We start from the raw sequence: 20058 nt of genomic DNA, 5'->3' as shown, positions 1-20058 counted from the left end.
AAAAAAAAAAAAAAAAAAAAATTGGCATGTGATAAATCAAAAGAATACGAGCGTAGTAAAACGTAAATAAAATCAATGATTAGTAGGTGATAAGCAGGTAAAAATTTATTAGCTGGCATCTTCATTACAGACGCAATTTTAACGGAAGTGCATTAGGTGCATATTTCAAACGCTGTTTATCACGTTATCGATAAGAGTCGATTAGCCGTGCGAAATTGCCAACGTACAAGTGTAACTCGGAATAAGCGAAATAGCGAAAATTTTACGTCACAGTAAAAAACATAAAAAATTCATAAATTTTGTTCAATACAATCTTTTGACAATTCATTTCGAAATTCCATCATATATAATTGCATTGCGACGTAATAGTATATTTCTGATAAATCCATAGCAACAAATATATTGATTCCGATGTATGTTATCACTGTTGGTATATTTCTTGATTAAATATACAAAGAGCGATTATTTCCTCTCAATGATTGATCCAAGATACAAGACGGATCAATAATTCAATCGATCATAAACTACTTGTCAATATTAGAAAATATTTTAATCCTCATTTATTAAATTCAAAATAAAAGATAATCAATACTATACCTATATATCGACATAAATCATCCTTTTATCCGAGCATACGGTAAACCTAATAAAATAATTCATTAATCGATACCGATTTACCGAATTCTTTCTACCTGTACATTATTGGAGGAAAATCAAGAAACCAGATTTACCAGCATCGTGAGAATTTCCACGAAGCCCAAGGAGTTTCCTCGTTTCGATGAATTTTCTTATTTTTCAATTTCAATGACTTCTCGTTGTCCCCTTGAATTTTTTTTTCTTTATTTCCTAATCTCAATGACTTCTCATTGTCCCCTTGAATATCCAGGAACTCAGGGGGAAATACTATTTCGAATGACGCCGCGTTAATTTCAACGAAGGTCGTTCGCAATGCGTCACAATTTATCCTGTTACGGGTACACGGTAACTGACGTGCGCAGAAATGCGGATATCCCCGACCAAATTGAATATCGAAAAAGGTGTCTGAGACGGTATACATATTAGCACTGTTATTCCTCTATGCCGTCCCAGACATTTCTTTCCCTGTATATGCATTGCTCAGAAAAAATACCCATTGTTCAATCGGCGATATTGCAAGAAAATTCAATGCAAGCACAATTTCAATTATTACCTGGATACAAAGAAAAATATCGTGCGAGTTAAGTTCTTGCAATGTATATGGTAATCTTGATGTCTTTTCTATTACAAGAATACATTTCTTTCTTTATCACTTTTAATGGAGTCACGTTTCTCATGACAAATCCACGGTTTACCTATACCTCTTCTTTTTTTCTTCCTTCTCTTTATTCACCTCGTATACAGTTGAGCTCGAAAGACCCATCTAAATCCAAGATATAATGCTCCTTTATTTAAATAAAGGACAGTCGCTACAAAAATTTATGTCGCTACAATCTCGGATACAATATTGTTTATTGCTGCACTTTATTGCATACTATTTTCAGCCATGATGACATCTCTGCGCTGTCATTGCGAAACAAGACGAGGTCGTGACGAAAAATATATTTTTGTTCAGGACGATATATGTCATTTGTTCATAACCAATAAATACTTTGAGTCGTACAATGACACCTCGAAGACTTCCATGAAATCTACGCGAATGATAATGCGTTATATAAAGTATTTGGGGTACGAACAAAGGTGTTAGTCAATTTTTAATAATTCCAAAAATTTGAAGATTATCGATTGGACAAGGGGGTAAAATAATAATTGGAAGATCTAGAGATACGAGTAACAGTGATAACGAGTAATGCAATCAAAATACATAGAGATATCAAAGAATATTGTATCGGCTGATTACTGAAGAAATCGTATAATACATAGTATGTGAAAGTACAATAAAAAAAAGTCAAAAAATTTTTCAAATAGATTTCAAGCCGTGTAAACAATGTCTAAGACGATACGTCTGATTAACTTTTACGAGTTTAGCCAAGAATTTCGGTTAAAGTTGTAAAAGCGGAGATAACGAAAGATATTTAATAAACCAACACATTAATAAATTTATAGTAGGCAAGTTGCACCGACGCAAGTAAAATCCGCAGGTATTATTTAGTCGAAAAAATACGGATTTACGAAATGATCTGTTAATTGTTCGACAGTCGTAAATGAAAAATGTATGCGAAACGAGAGTTAGCGAAAGTAAGTTTGTCGTTGATTCTGTCGCCGAGTTAATAATTCTACGAGTATCATGCGTCGCGACGCCGTAGACACTTGACGCCATGACAAAAATACAATTGCAATCTGCACGACAAGGTTCATTTATTTATTTTTTTTTTCCTTTCTTTTTTTTCTGTAACCAACACTCAGGTATTTTAAGCTCGTCATGATTTTACGACGAGTCGTAAACCGATTGACAGGAATCGTATGAAGTTGCAGCCACTGTATGCACTGAGAGTAATGCACATATGCACTGTATGCACCCAGGCGATAAGTGCACATCTGACAGGTGTGTTTCGCATGTATAATGATATATGTGATTAAGAGCGCGAAAAAAATAAAATTCAATTGAAATTTACGTATTTTGAACTTCAATCATTTAATAATTGATGAGGACCATAATGACTTACCGTATCAGTGACAGCCGAAAAATTATCAGTTCAGCTGTTAATTATAAATAAATTACAAAATTGATCCGTTCCATTGCTTCAGGACAGTCAGTTAAAAAAATAATCGGCACTGGTAAAACTGTATTATACGTTACTGTTGCGTGTACACATTAGCAATACTGAATTATTGATAGACATCAAGACTCTCGTTAAGGGATTCCCAATTGTGCTTTGACTTTACGAGATGTCGAGTGATAATTAATTAATGCTACGTGATTTTTTTCAAAATCAACAGCTCGTATCACCTTAAGACATCAGACGAGTTTTATCGATAATTAAATTGAAGTTATGAATATCTGAAGTGTGAATATCTGAAACTTATTATTGATCATTTTCGAATTTACGTATCTGAATTGAATCTCTGGTTGATGGTTAGACTAGGTCGAGATCAAATTTTGAAAGTCTAAATATTTTGAATTCTCCACCTATACATACCCGTCCTAATTCTTATTCTTATCCTGATTATCTATTGACGTATAGCACTGGACTTCAGTATCTCTGTTTACACTGCCATGTGAGGTGCTGAGCTGTCACTGTTGGATATGTGAAATTTTGAAAAATTTTGAAAATTCAGTGAGTACGTGAGCACGTGTATATAGATGGGTGTGAATATTCCATGTGATATAAATAGGTAATATTGACGTATATGTATTTCCCAATTGGAATTTCATATATGTATATATTTGAGCACATTATAAATCACGTGCTTCAAGGTAATTTTCTGGATAGCGACGGTTCGCGAATAACAATGGAGAATCAAAGTGAAGTAAGAAATACGAAGAAAAATGTCTACGTTGGTAATTTGTGTTTTGAGGAAAATTATGGAATTATGTAAATTGTACTTTATTCCAACAAATATAGAAAAGCGTAACTATAATTTTGTGTGATCACGTCAAACTGTCATTACGGTCGCGTCATGATCGTACTCAAAATAGAAAAGACGAAACCAGAGGTAAACGGTAAAAGAAAAAGAAAACGAATGAAAAAAAAAATAATTTAAAAAAAAAAACGGGTAAAATTAATTTTTTTTTTTAGTTTACAAACAAAAATTTCTACAGCTACAATCATATCGGCTTACGAGGATGTTATATATTGAATTCACTGAAGTCCTTATCACGGATTTAGTAAAGTTACGTCAAACGTATTAGAGATTAAAAATAATTATCATTTGAACTTTCTAAGATACCAGGAACTTAATCTTCGTAGATCAAGAGTGATCTGTGTGATCGAGATTGATCTATGGAGTTTTATGTCACTGTGGAACTCTGACTGATCTATGCCCACGTGCTCAGACTAACGAGTACACGTGGTTTTACAGTACATCGTATAACCCTGTCATATGTGGGATGCAACATACACACGCTCACATATGCCAACTTGCGTTCTATACTGCAAGAGAACGGACTAAGCCTTTTTTATCAGTCAAGTGCGGTCGCGTGTGGCGTACACATCATATGTTCTTCTTCCACCTCATTTTACATTAAGTGAACCTCTAGTCACGGCAGGAGTCACTGAAAATAATAAGTCGAATAGAATTCGCGAAAGACCGTCACTTATAATATAATTTTGGATTTTAATATTGGATTATCTTAAGTTTCATAAATTATTTCCACGACCTTACAAGATCTTTGGATTTATACATATAAAAAAAAATAAGCTGGCGAGTGAATTTTTGGATTTTCAATTTTGGAATTTGAGAATAAACCAAGGATCACACGCCGACACGCTGGCTACTCGTCGAAATGCGCACGTAACGTGAGTGATTTTTTAACATTTTTGCAATCTTTATCTCGGATACGACAGATGGATTAATTTTGATTTTTACGAAAATTCGAAATTTTTCTTTCCCTTTTTTCCAACAAAAAGTGGTATGTAAATCGAAGTGGACTTCTTGAACCGTACTTGACGCACGTTCACATTAGCCGCAACTTTATCCGGTGTCAGTTACTTGGATTTCAAGCAATTTCCGCGAAATTGAAGGACACGCGTATCAGTTTTCATAGTGCGACCGGGCGATTATTTCATATTCCTCACGCGCCCTTGCGAATTGGCACTAAGACATGGAATCGCGAGGACAATGACGAAATGACGTCAATGAACGATGACAGCGCGTGTCCATTAACAAGACTGTTCGACTGACCAGAAGACCTTAGCTAGGTAATTTTGGTCTCCTTTATATCTGGTTGTCGCGCGTCTTATAAGCGGAAAGAAAAGTGCGATAATTTTCGCGCAATAAACTATAAAAAAGAAATGTAGAACATACCGCAGCGATAAACGATAGGGTTATAAAACAGTGATTATCGTCATTACGATTGAAATTCTGAGAATCGACATTATCACGGGAAAGTGAAAAGAAGTTGGGAATTGTTCGTAAAAATTCGTTCGATTAGTTTAGTCACGATTGCGAAAAAAAAAGTTCATTGCAAACTTTACATAATACTGTATCAAGTCAATTGAGGTTACGTAAGGATTTATCACGAGTATCAAGTTTATCATCTTTCTCCAGTAACGGCACGATAATTCTTCACTGATCAAATCAATTTGCACTACGTCTTAGTAAGCAAACTCATCAATTTCGCATGTCCCGCTCATATGCCACACACGCAATTCCACGAACAAAAATTCAAATAATTATTATAATCTAAGAAATAAAAAAAGTCCGACATCCGCGAAACTCCAGAAGACATGAGTTGATTTAAAAATATAGGTCGCCCGTTAAATGTCAAAAAACATAAAATCTTTCGAGCCATTACTCCAATATGGAAAAAATTTACCATAGGGACAGTCTAGAAAAACAGTTTTATGGTTCATCCCGGTAAAAGCCAAAAACCCAATAACGCATCCGAATGTAGAATAATAAAAATTGAAAAGTGGTACCAGGCTCGAAAAAAAAAAAAATGATATTCAAAATAAAAGACACAAATTCAATATTTTCATGATCGATCCATAATGATTTTTGTCTAACGATCCAAAATCAATAATCCCCATGACGTAGGCAATGATAAAGTAATAATTGTTCGGGGACTCCACACGTCGAATGCACTTGGCTACTCTGGCCGTTTGCTTTCTTAAGTAGGTAATTCAATATCTGGTCAGCCAAGATGAAGAATTAAAGACGCGTTTGCAATGAGTTATCTTGGCCGCTTGTCGTTCTGTTCTTTGTGTCTTCGGCGCGAGATCATGTTTGCTGATTTCACGGATAGGATTTCAGTCGAGACTAGACGTCTGCTTTGGGACGATGACACTCTATCCGGCAGGACGAGTTGTCCGATAGGAATGATGACGGATGGTGGTCCATTGTCCTTGGTGTTAATGATCCTTAAAACGAACGTAATGATCTCTACAGGAATACCAACTATTTACAGAGTCCAATGACATGAAATAAAATCTCTACACTATCCGTTGACAATTAAATTTACAGTATAGAAAAATCGGCGATTTGACATATCATCATCCGATTACTATTTTTGACAGATTGCTATACGCGTATGCTAAATGCCTTCTGTTAAGGCATAATTATGAAAAATTAAAATAATTAACACGCACAATAATAATACCTAGCCTAATCGATGATTTCACCATTTAATAAATGATCTACATGATATTCGACGATTGTTTTATACAGTTGATATTGTTGACATCACTGGACGATGACACAAGGCTGAGAATTTAACAATGATAATGATTAGGAATGGCGTCTGTAAATAAAGGTGATTCCCTAGCGGAGAATCTCTAATCAAACAAGATGTCGCGAAGTAACAAAATCGATAAACAAATAATTAAAGAATTCCACTGATTAAAGCGATAGGAGCTCTCGAGATATCCGCGAACAGCATCGATACACCTACAAGGTTGATAACAGCGTACCGAGTGATTAAAGAATAATTTATCGCTGATTTGGATTAATTTTATTTCTAGATTGCAACATTGCAGATTTAATAATGCATCAAGTAAAGTCACTTTTGATTAATGCTCTTGGATCAATTGATTTCTTTCACTTCCTTATTTGTCACTGACATATGTTCCATTATCTATTGCTCGCACGTGACAACAAAATAAAGTGCGCGATTAACCTTAGATAACGTTTATCACTAAATCCAGTCGCATGATAGTCATTCGATTTTTATATTATGTAAATCTCAATAAGTCCTGGCAGCACGTTAATGATGACAATGAAGTCTACTTGAGTGAATTGACTGTCGTAAAATTATGTAGGACAATGATACACTATTGGAATTCGCGCGCGAGTTAATTACATTTTTGAGTAAATTGACACTCGCTCAGCTGATTATTAATTATTAATTAATCTACTATTACAGTGTAAGGCAGACGGGAGTGATAAAACCGGAAACGAATTTGCCACGGTTCGATTATCTAGGAATTGTTTCACTGCCGAGAACATCCGATCTCAATTTTCAAAAGCACAGAATTCGGTAAGTTTGTCCAACAAAATTTTTTCTTCTTTCTCTCTCTCAGTGTTTTTCTCTTTACATTGTTACTGTTGTTGCGAAAATTTTGCATGGTCAATTGAAACGTAAGTAATTATGCACTCATCGATCCTGATAATTGAGAAGACTGCAGCGCGACTGATTATAAGAGTGAGAGAGAGAGAGAGAGAGGGGGGGTAGGAAGGGGGGAGGACGAGAAAACAAGACGTTGCGTCACAAAAAAAAATAGTCATGTTTTTTCCCACGGAACTTCCTAGAGTTCCGATGCAGTTGCACAAGTGCAGAAATGCATTTGCACATTGTTGTATAATACATGGCAATAAATGTTAGCTGCACTGTCTTATGCAATTAGTGCATCGCATCATTATCAATGATTACAGTTCGTAATAAAAATATTGACATCTAAAAATATGGTATACTATATAAAAGAAAATGTTCTTACGAAAAAAAATGGCTTTCTTTTCCAAAAATAGACATGGTCGCTTTTCCGCCCTCGGAGAACGAACCTACCCTATTGAATTTTACCGGCAAGGAACGTGACGGGGAATTGAAAGGCGAGGTCGTTAAGGTCGATGAACTTTTGACTACCAATAAGGGCGAGGTCAACTCATTGACGGCACCTAGAGTCACGATGGCCGTTGATAAGGACAGCCTGGCGCTGACCTTTAACAACGAAAGCGAAAAAATCGTCGAGTTCGGAGACAAAATGAAATCCGTAATGCCGGACGATCAGCTCAAGTCGGAGCACATAATAGTGAAGAAAGTGGCGGGTGAGTAAAAAAAAAAAATAAAAAAAAATTTTTACAAAATTTTTATAAAAAATGTCTCTATCCTTAGCTCTTCTCAAATCGTCCAGCAACAACAACGAGAAAAAGGAGCCGATAAAACAAAGTCCAGGCGGGGGATCATTATCGAGCGGAAGCTCGATCGTCACGATAGCTTCCGTTACGAATTCGGATCCTGATCCTGAATTTCCAAATGGTCACAATCATCAACGTGGGAGAAGACGATCCGTCGTGGAGGAAAAATGGTACCATACCACGCTACAGGTGGCGGTACCATTTTTTATTGCTGGTATCGGTACCATTGGAGCTGGTCTGATATTGGAGGAAGTTCAAGTGAGTAATAATCGGAAAAATTCTCTTCTCTTTCTTTTTTCTCCCCGATAAGAAATAAAGCACAGCCTCGAGGTCGGGCATAAAACTCAGCCACTTAACGATTTAATTACTCGCCACGATTTCGGTACGGACGTCCTGCGGAGTGGAGGGAGAAAATAATAGGTACTTAGCAGTGACTATAAAAAATACGAAAAAAAAATCGGACACTTTGTATCGGTATTAATGGGCTCGTGCTCCCCTTCGAATCCAGCTGGATCGATTCGATTCTGAGTGGTTGAGAGTCTTTTAATAACGTCCCCCTTACCCACCTTCTAGCATAAGATCCACGACAGTGGTACCCCGCCATAGGAACAATAAGAAGCGAACGTGCTGAAGCTATTGGTTATGGGTTATAATCTATAGGGAAGCACTTTGATTTTATTGTCTGACGACTTTAGCGCTTTCCGTTTCTGCTGGTCATTAATTTGATTTGCGATGGCCGGGCGGGAGGGAGTGAAAGTGTATAAATGAGAGAGTCGAAAGAAAAGTGAGTGAAGAAAAATCGAAAAAATTTTTGGTCTCCCATTTACAGCGCTGGCCTGTCTTTGTCGCAATTTCCGAACTGTTCATCTTGGTCCCCGCACTTTTGGGACTCAAGGGAAATCTGGACATGTGCTTGGCATCGCGTCTCAGCACTCAGGCCAATCTGGGAAACATGAGCAGCTGTCGTGAAATCGTGAAAATGATCGTGGGCAATGTCGCTTTGGTGCAAATTCAGGCGATCGTCGCTGCGATTCTGGTGTCGCTTTTCGCGGTGTCCGTAGGCGCCGTTATGAAGGGATCTTTCGTTTGGAACAACGCGCTCCTATTGGCTGCGGCGAGCGTATGCACCGCGACGAGTTCCTGCTTCATTTTAGGTGATTGAAAAGAAAAAAAAAAAAAAAAAAAAAAAAAAAAAAAAAAAAAAAAAAAAAAAAAAAAAAAAAAAAAAAAAAATTTTGCGAACTCAAAATTCGTAAATTTTTTATTCCGTGGTAATGCGAATTACGCGAGAGGCTAAGGATTGGTGTTTTATAAAAATAATAAAATTTTACAGATTTTGTCATGATCGCGGTGATACTGGTGTCGCATCAATGCAAATGGAATCCTGATAACTTGGCCACACCCTTAGCTGCATCTGTCGGAGATGCAGTTTCGATAACCGTACTATCGACAATTGCATCTGCTTTATATTTGTATCTGGACAATCAAATATGGATCCTCTATATTGTTCTTACTGGTTATATTTTGCTACTGCCAGTCTGGATATGCGTGGTATTGAGAAATAAATATACTCGAAACGTGTTAACTTCAGGATGGACGCCCGTACTGTCGGCTCTGTTCATAAGCGGGTAAGGAAATATCAAATTAAGCCCAAAGTCAAATTTCATTATTTTTGGACACAATTTTGATCAATCAATAATTCCATTTTTTTTTTTTTCAATTTCAGTCTCGGTGGTCTGATCCTTGATCAAGCCGTAAACGTATTCGACGGATTCGTAATATTCCAGCCGATCATAAATGGCATTGGCGGAAATTTGGTTTCCGTGCAAGCCTCAAGAATTTCGACCGTCCTGCATCAAACGTCACTCATGGGTATTTTACCGCCACACTCAAAAATGTGGGTGTCGCCTTGGACCGCGCTTTTCAATGGAGGTTCGTTTACAAGCATAAAAAATCATGCTTACAAAAAATGACAGATTAATCATATATACAAATAAGCCACGTGCTACATAATCTTGTTTATTTTTTTCTTTTGACAGTTCCTTACGCCAAAACTGCTAGAATACTTATATGTATGTCTGTACCGGGACATTTGGTATTTACTTTCGCAGCCGATTACATAAACTGGGGTTACTCAACCTTACACGTATACTTCGTAGTGAGTTACGTAACAGTGGCGGTATTTCAGGTAAGAAATAAAAAAAGTCATTCTGACAAAAAAAAAATATTAAAATCATTCAAATACAAGGAATAATTTTTTTTTTTCTCATCGTACTTACAGGTCACGCTTTTGCTCTATATTGCACATATCATAATACATGGCATGTGGAAATACAAAATAGATCCTGACAATTCCGCCATTCCGTATCTGACAGCTCTTGGCGACCTACTCGGTTCCATGTTCCTAGCGGCAGCTTTCTGGTTCCTCCAGCAAATAAACCAGGAATACGGTGACTACTGAGCCACAATCACATTGGCCGTAGTACGAGCTACTGATTGATCACACAGTACCATATGAATAACTATCCAATATTTTAATATTGGTCTGATACTCGATTAACGCACGTTCCAAGTTACCGGAAGTGCGACGCGCGGTCGCAAATTTTTGGAAAAAAATTTGCACGGAAAAATTTTTCGCGGATACTTTTTCAGTTTCACAAAGTGGGCGTTATTGTCTTGGCACGTTAAATTGAATATTTTATTCTCTTATCCGATATAATCGTTTCTGCGTAATTGCCAATCTACGGAATTGCGAATTTTTCCAGTTGGATTATGTTCCTCTTTTTTTTTTACCCCCAACTCGGAGCTGCACTGTAGTTACGTGCACTCGTATGCATCCGTGCTATGTGCCGATTTCGTGGATGTAATAGGAATTCATATTTTTACACGTACGACCTTGTAGTTATTGCGAATAGACTCTTGAAAAAAAATCTCTGTATCACAGATATATTCCCATGGTAGGGAAGAAAAATTAGTGCAATTATTAAGCAACTGTAGATGCGGTCCGATACTTAATTGTATCATTGCGATTATCGTTGAACCGAAGGAGGATAAACGGATGATAAGTATGGCGAGCGAGAGGATGAATATGGTAAATGCATCCATTTTCAGAAATCTGTATATATTTATATAAACATATTATATAGACATTATATCTATATATTTTATTCCCATACGAACAAAGTGTACCTGTAAGTTTAAGCATACAACAAATCGTATACAATGTATAACGCGTATGAAATAACATTTTACAATAAGCGTTCTCGCACTCCTCTTAGAGATTTTAATTATGTTTTTTTGTTATTTTTAATTCGTTACACGAACAATTGTTTATTTATTTAAAAAATTTGCGTGGCGTAATTTGTAAGATTCGACTCGCGTATATCGTCGTTGGCGGCTGAAGGTAAACTGTCAGTGATATTACTGACTGTATTATTACGTCAAAAAAGAAAAATCATTGTAAGAATGTCATTACGTTAATAGAAAAAAAATGTGTGAAAAAAGATTGTATTATTAAATCCTTTAAAGTATGATATGGGATGGTAATTATTATGTAAAAAATTTGATTTTAAACTCGAAATGTCAATCGATCTTTCAGGATCCTATTACTGTTTTATCATACACTAATACCCTTTGTTGGGTATTGTTGACCGAAGATAAATATTTCATACCGCACGCAGATGCTGCCATCTGTCAACTGGAGGTACTAGATGCGACTCATAGATGGCAGCATTTTCGATGATGCATCGGTCGGACTGGCGCTGCACCGAACACACGAACTGCATTGAATTACAAAAATAATTATTATGAAGAAAATTATGAAGTATTGTTGTTCTTAAATTTTTTAAATTAAAAACTGAATCATCAGTCTTTTAATACTTGATGATCAGTGTGTCGCTGTTTAGAATTTATCAGTCCCTGTTGCCTCTTAAAGAAATTTCATCTGGTTTTACATCATTAAAAATCCTTGGACAAAGCATTGTTGTAAATTGCTGAAGTCACGCATGAATTTTCATTGGAAAAATTTCATCACGGTTTCAGGTAGAGGAGCATGGAAGCGAAACCTGTTCGAAGAAAAAAAAAAAGCGTAGCAAGTAAATATAACGCAATAAATAACCGGTTGCAATGATCGCGAAGTCAAGTAAGATCGTTCAGTTTCAATGGATATAAAATTCTGAGTGTAAGAGTGTAAGAAAATCAATTCGTAATAACGTGCGTAAAAAGGCAGATGCAAAAAAAGGCATTAAAATATAAACGTCAGTTTCCCACGGCCTTAATCAAAAATCCAATCGAAACGACAAGAGAAATTCATTCAAAGCGTTCACGTAGCGACTCGGATCAAAGAAACAATCGGCACCAGAAGTTCTTTCATCACTGCATCGTCCCTGCAGGTGCGACTCAAGACAAAAGTGACTCGGAACCCCGTGCTATATTACTGAACGAGTAATGAATTTTTTGAAAATTCAAAAAGTTTATAATACCCTCTTAAAACGTTTCAAAGTCCAAAATACCGAATTTACGCCATCAGAATCCAGCCTAGAACATTCAAAAAATTTCACAATCTTCCAAAAACTAAAGACCAGGATTCCGTAACGACTAAGTACGTTCCTGGTATGCGTAATGGCGCTGCGCACAGCGTCCCCAGTAACTGTACCAGACCTGAACGACAAAGGCGACCAGCAATTAACCGTCAGTCAAGCCAGGGTCATCTGTGCATTAAAATGCATTTTTCCCGCGGTGCATAAATAAGAGTGTCAAGTGCATGAGTGAATCAAGCATATCACATACAAAAGTAGCTTGTATAAATCTAAAATAAAAACTTTCCCAGAACCGTCGTCCCTGGGCGAGGGCCCCGACCGAATAGTGGATGGAACCCTGTGGCGACTGGCCCATATGGTACGCTCCTGGCTACTCCATTGGTTCGATAAACATCCTCGAGCAGTGTGTCTCGGCGGTGACATGTGCTCGCTCGGCTGCCGGATTTACGGCAAAACGAACCAACATTTGTAGAAGCTTGTTGGCTCGTTTACTAGTGCGTACAAGTTCCTGATACAAACAAAGTCCAACAAGCCTACTGTTCTGTTGTGTTCTTGGTTTATGGTTGTCTTCATTTCATTTAGAAACAAACATTTCACGTCCTCTCGTTATCGGCAGCTTCTACTATATGTGCTAAGAGTGATTTTGTGTGCCTGTGACTGTACTAACTATCCTACAGTTAATTTTCTTTACGATTCTGATGCCAGCGACAATACAAAGCCACTTTGTATTGCTGCTCGACCGATACACAAGTACAAGGTATTATCATTGTCAAATTCTTAAAATCGTTCAAAATTGTCTTTTACGTGGTTTAGCACGAGAAAAATATATTTCTTCAATTTTTCTCTGTAATTCCACGCTATCGCGTTTGTTTTGATAGTACGCCTGTGATTATTACTCGAGGTACAGTGTGGGTGGAAATTCCAAGTATCTCAGGAATGTGAAGTATGCAGCAATTGCCGCGGCATTTTACGTGCCTGTTTTCTTTATATTATTTCCTTTTTCTCTTACAACTATTATTTTTCATCCTACATTCTCTTTCATAATATTCCGCGCCTTATTCATACTTCAACCGATATCACGCTCGTTTCAACTACCATTTTCGAGTATAGTCAAACACAAAAAGTTGACATTGACAATCAATGCTACTTTCCAACTTTGTACTTGGATCACGATTATCTTACCTTCACAATTTACATTTCCTACGAATTTCACTTTTACGTCCTATCCAAAAATATATATATATATAATATACTTTATCTGTCGTTGGAAACTTGGCTCCTGACACGCATTTTTGTACAGACTATACTTATGGCGCGTATATATACGTAACTTGTACTTGTACGAACGGACATGTTCATTTTATTCGCATTATCCAGATCATACCAATTGGATAATATCGGCGACAATGGATTCAACAGTTACCTATACTACGAACGTCAATGAAACACCACAAGTTAATTGTTCATCCAAGAAGTAGTAAACAGTCGTCATGCCTGATTATAGCACGAGAAATATCTATACTATACAAGGAGTCGCGTAATAAAATTACAATAGAATTTCCATGACAATTATTTTTTTTTTTAAATTTTTTTATAATCAACATCTCGGAACATACTCGTAGTCTAATTTTTCTCATAAGATAAATAAGAGCGCGTATCTTTTTACGAATGAATTATTCGTTCGTGACACTCCAGCCCTTTTTATCAGAATAGTCACGAGTCACCAAGAAGATACATGAAAGCCTGTTAAACGCCTTTGACACTATAAATCGCTCTTAACTTGTCCTAATGAGTCATTTTCGTCATCGTTCCTATTAATAGATACGTCATTGTAACAAAGTCTAACAAAAATTCCCTCTGTGCCATTTTCAAAGCATTCGGTTCTCCTCGCTACGCTCGACTATATCGATGAACGTTGAAAAGAAAATACAAATTAAAGATACAAAAAGTATGAAACGAAGCTCGGGAAGTAAATAATTAATGAATTAAAAGAAATTACATTAATCGAGTGCAGCAGGTAATATTGCTCTTAACGAGTCAATTAAAAGATAATGGGTATACTGATTATTTTTATCTAATTAAATCAAAATGTATTTTTAGCACAATTTTTTTTTTTTTTTTTTTTTAACTTAATCACACAATTTTGTTTTTACCTCGTTCTCACAGTCGTTACGCTCGTTACGTCTGCACGTGTTTACTTTACTATGTGCCAGGATATAATGAGTTACTATCAATTATTACTGTTAGTTGATACGCTTCGCCAAGGCTGTAAGTTATTGCAACAATATACACATTGTTGATAACAATGTACACCGTGCAAAAGAATGCTTTGTCATCGATATCGATCGAGGTCAAAAACTTTGCTGGCTAAAAATTTGAAAATTTTTATCTTTCCACCTGTGTTATCTCTCTTAGATAATCCTAATCTAATATATATATACGCTCCGGTATAAAATAATAATAATAATAATACTAACCCGTACGTTCAACAAACGTACTGTATACTCAATTATAGGACACCCGTTATTATTATTCATTATACGCATATATTATTTAACCCACGCATAACCTCTTAATCCATATAACAGGTGGGACTGATCATTATAGGAAATTGATTTAAAATTTTCCTACGTACATCCTGTTACGTGTTGTACCGTCACTGACTAACGTATTACTACGTGTATTGTATAATATAAGGTATAGTGTAAGTTTACGAATGGCGACAAGACGCGGATGTCTGTAATGTTTGTTCAAATGTGTATTATCGTTACGTGGTAGATATAAAGAGGCTGCTGGGAACACGTGTTAATGCTGATATCAGCTGATAGGTACGGAGAAGATGCAAGGGCGTAATAAGAAAAAAAAAAGTGCATCGATCGCTAAGGATGCAGCTGCAGTTGAAAATTTCAATCCTGTCAAAGTGCATAGTGAGAGGGGCCTTTTCAGGTTTTTTTTTAGACAATTTTTCTTTGAACTCCGGATAGAAATTACTTTGCTCCTTTCGTTCTTATTCTTTACGTCTGCTGTTGATAGCAGTTTTTCTCTTTTTTTTTTCTTTTTTTTTTTTTTTATTTCTTTGTTACTGTCGCCTGGTACCACTCGCTTTGAGACCGGACGAGTCCGAGATTAATGATTGAAGATTCATCCGAGTGTGGCTGTTTGTTTGGGATGCTGTAACGTTGAGATGGGAAACTTAATTTTCTTTTAGCTGACTAATTAATATTTTTACGTAATGACGTAAGGGGGATATTTATAGTATCTTTGGAACGATTTGCTTAGGCAAATGGTAGTAAATTTTTTTTCTTGAGATTTAAGTAAAACTGAAAAGAGAACTAAAACAGAAATACTTTATTCCTTTACTTGTTTGTCGAAAAAATATATAATTCGGTCCAGCTGGTAATCGTATCTCGTCGTGTACTTGTACGAAATAAATGTTTATGTCGAGGAGAGAAAGAGATAGAAAAGAAAGTATTCCGGCAGAGAAATTTCTAAGCTAGATTCTTCGCTTGATTTGACTCGGGTGAATGTATTTTGTGTAAGAAAATGTAGTTTCACTGAATTACAAAAATTTGATTAAAAAATTACCGCAACGTGAGGTCAGCTGCTGTTGTGTCTTTTGAAAAACCATAATTTTTTACAAACTACCCATAAATATAAAAGTCAAGCAGAGTAATGGCGAAACTTGTTTTTCTTTTTTCGTCAAGCTTCAATCGAATCGAGAACACCGTACGTGACTATAATATAGATAAACATATGTGGTCACCATAGTATACAGGAATAGCATATGGGTATATGGATATCGTATGTGACTGCTTCACCTTGAGTCTGTTCAATGATTTAACGCATCGAGAATTAAAATGAGTATTTAGGTACGTGTTACGACGACCAATATTATTATTATTTTAAAATCAGTCATCAAGTCGTTCACCGTCGTTCCACGTGGTTCGTGTTTGACGTTTCGAAACGTCACTTTTGGATTAACGACTATTTGTAAATTCTTCCAGAAATAAAGTTGGGCGATCGTATGGGACCAATTAAAGTCTCTAACACGCGTGAGAGCTGTCATCACGTTTCAGTGTTTATGGGTTTGACTTGGCACGGGTTGGCTTGTTTAATTGGAAATCAATAAACAATTGATCACTCAAGAATTTGCACGTTTAAATCTTACCACGAGTCTACGGCTTTTAGTTTCAATGTGAAACGTTAAGATCTTGAATTATTACAGCAGCGATCGTTATCGTATGTTAATTATGAAAACACAAACGGCTCGTGGTGTTAAAGTACTTAGAGAGGCGTAAAAATACCATATGATAAAATCTTACTTGATTAACAGCCAAATTGACGGCGTGGTTAATTATTTTTTCAATATTTTGAAAATTCAAAAACAAAATTTATCAGACAAACGACCCTGACGAGTATCGTCAAATTAATTGTATTGAATTAATTAACAGGATGCAGAACTACCAGCTGAGGTACGTCGCATTCAAATAAATGGGGCCCATCCGGAACGAGGAGCGGATGTGACGTAGGATCGATCAGATAGGAAAAAAGGATGTTTGGCTCGAAGACTGGTACCTCGACGTTTTACACGGATCTGCTCGAGTCCGATAACGACGAGGAGACGATCCTGCGGGATTCCTGCCGATCCGGAAACGCCAAGCGCAATTCCCGACTCCTGGAGCAGCAAAGCGGCACCAGCGAGGATGGCAATTCCCAGGACTCCCAGGACTCGGCCGTCGGGGCTGACGAGAATCTTCATCATCACCAACAGTACCTGCGACACTCTTTTCACAGAATCGCCAGTTTCGGCGGTTTTCCCAGGTTCCAGCCGTTCGTCATGTCAGCGTCGAGTCCTGGTGGAATCCTGGACTCCAACGCAACGGCCACCCTGGAACGCACAACCGTGGAGACGTCGTCGATCGTCAAAATGACGCACAGCGTCCTGGAGTACAGGAGTAGGAAACGCTCGCTCTTCGCCCGAAGATCGACGCCAATTTCCGATTTCATAATAAAGCATCCTCGCGATTTATTCTTATACCGACGAGATGGGAATAAAGTTATTTTTTTTTTTTTTTTTTTTTTTTTTTTTTTTTTTTTGAGTGGGTGATGCTCCAATTCTTTACCTTAGTCGAGTATTTTGGTACTGGAATAAATTTTTGAAAGTTTCAAGGTAATTCGGATCTGTGATAATTTTTGAACTTTTTTGAAGATACACATTTAGTGCAGCATGCACTTTATTATGTGCTTAAGGGAACGTCCGGGCACGTGCTTGGTATTCGAGTGTTCGTGTTCGTGTGTTTGAGCCATTGAAAATTCTTAGAAATAGATCTAGATCCGCTATACTCGAATTCTAAATAAGTCATCGCGCCGTGAATTCCGAGCCTGTGACTTCTTTGCTGTCTAATTTTGGATTTACTATATTTCTTTTGAAAATTTCGACCAACGTCCACGTCCTCCCACCAGTGACACACGAATAGACTCTTAAATATAATTTCTTAATATTATTAATTGCAAGTAAATAAATATCGCAAGATTTTCATTTTTTAATAATAATTTGACAATAAAGCAACGAAGAAGCTTCTAAGTTATTTTCACTGAATATTCTTCTGCGAATTCACGAGACATCTGGCTTCAGTTACCAGGAAAATCAAGCACGTCGATAAGCCTAATGATCATTTCGATCACTCGAATATCCACTCACGCAGTACGTTAACAAATTTTTTTTCCAAAAATAATGATCATTAATCCACCTCAATTATATCTCAATTAGTTTTTAATGATTTTATTAATATAACAACCAAAATCAATGACTATTTCAAACCGTCATCTACGATCGATACGCGAGCACTGACTGTAGCTAACGCCATTCTGTATCACTGGAACTCTCTGATAAGATTTAACGCGATACGAAATGCAGCCACTGATAAGGTCCATGATAGCAGTATAACCGTGTTCACAAAGTGTAGAGGATTGGACGCTTCTGCGTTGCTCCCCTTTATCGTGTTCGCCGAAAGCATAGAGGTTATAAATATTTAAATTTAACAAAAAAAAACATGAGTTGAGAATCTTCAAAGTTCATCAATAATGGCGGAAACTACTTGGTGGCGGTGGAGTCTTGGCGCACCGCCGAATTATCACAAATATTCGTCCAGCACGTTTTACTGCGATATCGATTTATCGATCGGTGACAGGTAAATTCAGCGTGCACTTGAAAATCTTCTTGACAGTTTGAAAATGTATATTTTCGAAAAATCTTCATTTGCAGATTCACGTTTGTCCGTTTTATACCTGATAACTGCATATAGTCATTTTTTTTTTTTTTTTCAAAATTTACGTATTCGCGTATGTCTGTATATTCAGATGAATTTTATATTTATATCTACTGGTAGTTTCAAACTCGATATTCACACGTCATTTATACGGTTCACTGTACCTCTTATAGGGAGACGGGTTACGCAGCATCCATTAATCAGCGCAATTGACCTTGTCGGCGCATTGAGCACACAAGGTGGAAAGTACTATTTCGATCTATAAAAGTGTTAGAAAACGAAAGCATAAAGCGAGTTTTCATGAAACAAATTTTTTTTCCAAAAATCATCACCAATCCTCTTATTTTATTTTAATACCTCGTATTTTTTGTCATTCCATAATTTGCGCTTCCAATGTTGCAGGTACGTAACCACCGAAAGGAGCTCTCATCAGTATGAATTGGACGCATACGCAATCAGCGAATCGGAGAGCGAAGAGGAGTCCGAAGAGACCCGATCGTCGGAAACCGATTCGGCGATAATAGCGGATCAGATCGACGAAACGGAACGCAAAGAGAAAATTCAAAAGCACAAAGACACAGCGACCGCAAGACGAATAAAGGCACGACACGTTGCCGAAGAGTTATTGGCGACCGAACGCAACTACGTGAACATATTGCATCTGATCGATCAGGTCTTTCAGTTTCGGGTCGACCAAGAGAATCGAGCTCATCCGATGTTCCCACCGGAAACTGTGCAACACATGTTCTCGAATATCAAGTCAATTTATAAATTTCACAATGACTTCCTGCTGCCGCAATTGCAGTCGCGTATGAGCCAATGGGAAAGCGATCCAAGAATAGGAGACATAATGAAGAACTTTGCGCCATTTTTGAAAATGTATACAGAGTACGTGAAGAATTTCGATTACGCAATGAATCTAATAAACACGCTGCAGAACAAGATTCCGCGATTCGCCGCGATTATAAATGAAATTCAAAAGCTCGAGGAATGCGCCAAATTGTCATTGCCACATCACATGCTAAGTCCCATCCAAAGGTTACCCAGGTACGAGCTTTTGCTCAAAGATTACCTCAAGAATCTGGACGATGATAATCCTGATTACGCGGATACCAAAAGTGAGTTTGCCATTTTTCATTATCAGTCGCGTTATTCGCCCTGATTCAAAATTTGCGCGGAAGCTTTCGTTCGCGCTATTCTGAGTCTTCACGATGTTAAGCTTGAATAATTTCTTTTTTTTTTTTTTTTTTTTTTTTTTTTTT

General features: G+C 37.0%; 3 protein-coding genes across 11 annotated transcripts in view; 2 read left to right on the top strand and 1 right to left on the bottom strand.

The window, feature by feature from the left end:
• Window positions 1–20058, bottom strand: part of LOC107269999 — a 71513-nt gene that overhangs the window by 2470 nt on the left and 48985 nt on the right. The window contains exons 1-2 of one of the 2 annotated variants that reach the window (XR_003060383.1): window positions 17651–18218; window positions 17279–17415 (exon numbers count right to left, since the gene is read on the bottom strand). The exons of the other annotated variant lie outside the window; for it this stretch is intronic. The gene's annotated coding sequence lies outside the window, so the exon portion shown is untranslated. Of the gene's footprint in view, window positions 1–17278; window positions 17416–17650; window positions 18219–20058 lie in introns of those variants that run through there. 2 annotated transcript variants of the gene reach the window in all.
• Window positions 3190–11492, top strand: LOC107270002 (solute carrier family 41 member 1). Of its 4 annotated transcripts, none has more exons than XM_015744571.2 (9): window positions 3190–3312; window positions 7001–7114; window positions 7603–7899; window positions 7967–8247; window positions 8819–9143; window positions 9323–9617; window positions 9716–9921; window positions 10029–10177; window positions 10271–11492. In XM_015744571.2, the coding sequence occupies exons 3-9, from the start codon at window positions 7605–7607 to the stop codon at window positions 10448–10450; spliced, it is 1731 nt and encodes a 576-aa protein (XP_015600057.1). In that variant the 5' UTR covers window positions 3190–3312; window positions 7001–7114; window positions 7603–7604; the 3' UTR covers window positions 10451–11492. The 4 variants fall into 4 exon arrangements, with proteins under 4 accessions (XP_015600057.1, XP_024943195.1, XP_015600056.1 ...); XM_015744570.2 differs by lacking the exon at window positions 3190–3312 and adding an exon at window positions 4039–4436; XM_015744572.2 differs by lacking the exon at window positions 3190–3312 and adding an exon at window positions 4485–4838.
• LOC107269998 (FYVE, RhoGEF and PH domain-containing protein 1) overlaps window positions 12169–20058 on the top strand; it is a 10463-nt gene continuing 2573 nt past the window's right edge. The window contains exons 1-3 of one of the 5 annotated variants that reach the window (XM_015744558.2): window positions 12169–12885; window positions 16979–17485; window positions 19195–19914. In XM_015744558.2, the coding sequence (XP_015600044.1) occupies window positions 17080–17485; window positions 19195–19914 (1126 nt within the window). In that variant the 5' untranslated portion in view covers window positions 12169–12885; window positions 16979–17079. The other 4 variants (XM_015744559.2, XM_015744557.2, XM_015744560.1 and 1 more) reach the window with 4 other exon arrangements.

Source organism: Cephus cinctus, unplaced genomic scaffold (genome assembly GCF_000341935.2).
Source record: "Cephus cinctus unplaced genomic scaffold, Ccin1 Ccin1_scaffold0695, whole genome shotgun sequence".
Lineage (NCBI taxonomy): Eukaryota > Metazoa > Arthropoda > Insecta > Hymenoptera > Cephidae > Cephus > Cephus cinctus.
The sequence above is the reverse complement of the archived record's forward strand: the minus strand, read 5'-3'. Positions and strand labels throughout refer to the sequence as shown.

Coding starts and splice junctions, on each gene's coding strand:
- LOC107270002 (XM_015744571.2), top strand. CDS start 7,605: ATGGTCGCTTTTCCGCCCTCGGAGAACGAACCTACCCTATTGAATTTT. Junction 8,248..8,818: donor TGATATTGGAGGAAGTTCAA/GTGAGTAATAAT, acceptor TCCCATTTACAG/CGCTGGCCTGTCTTTGTCGC. Junction 10,178..10,270: donor TAACAGTGGCGGTATTTCAG/GTAAGAAATAAA, acceptor TCGTACTTACAG/GTCACGCTTTTGCTCTATAT.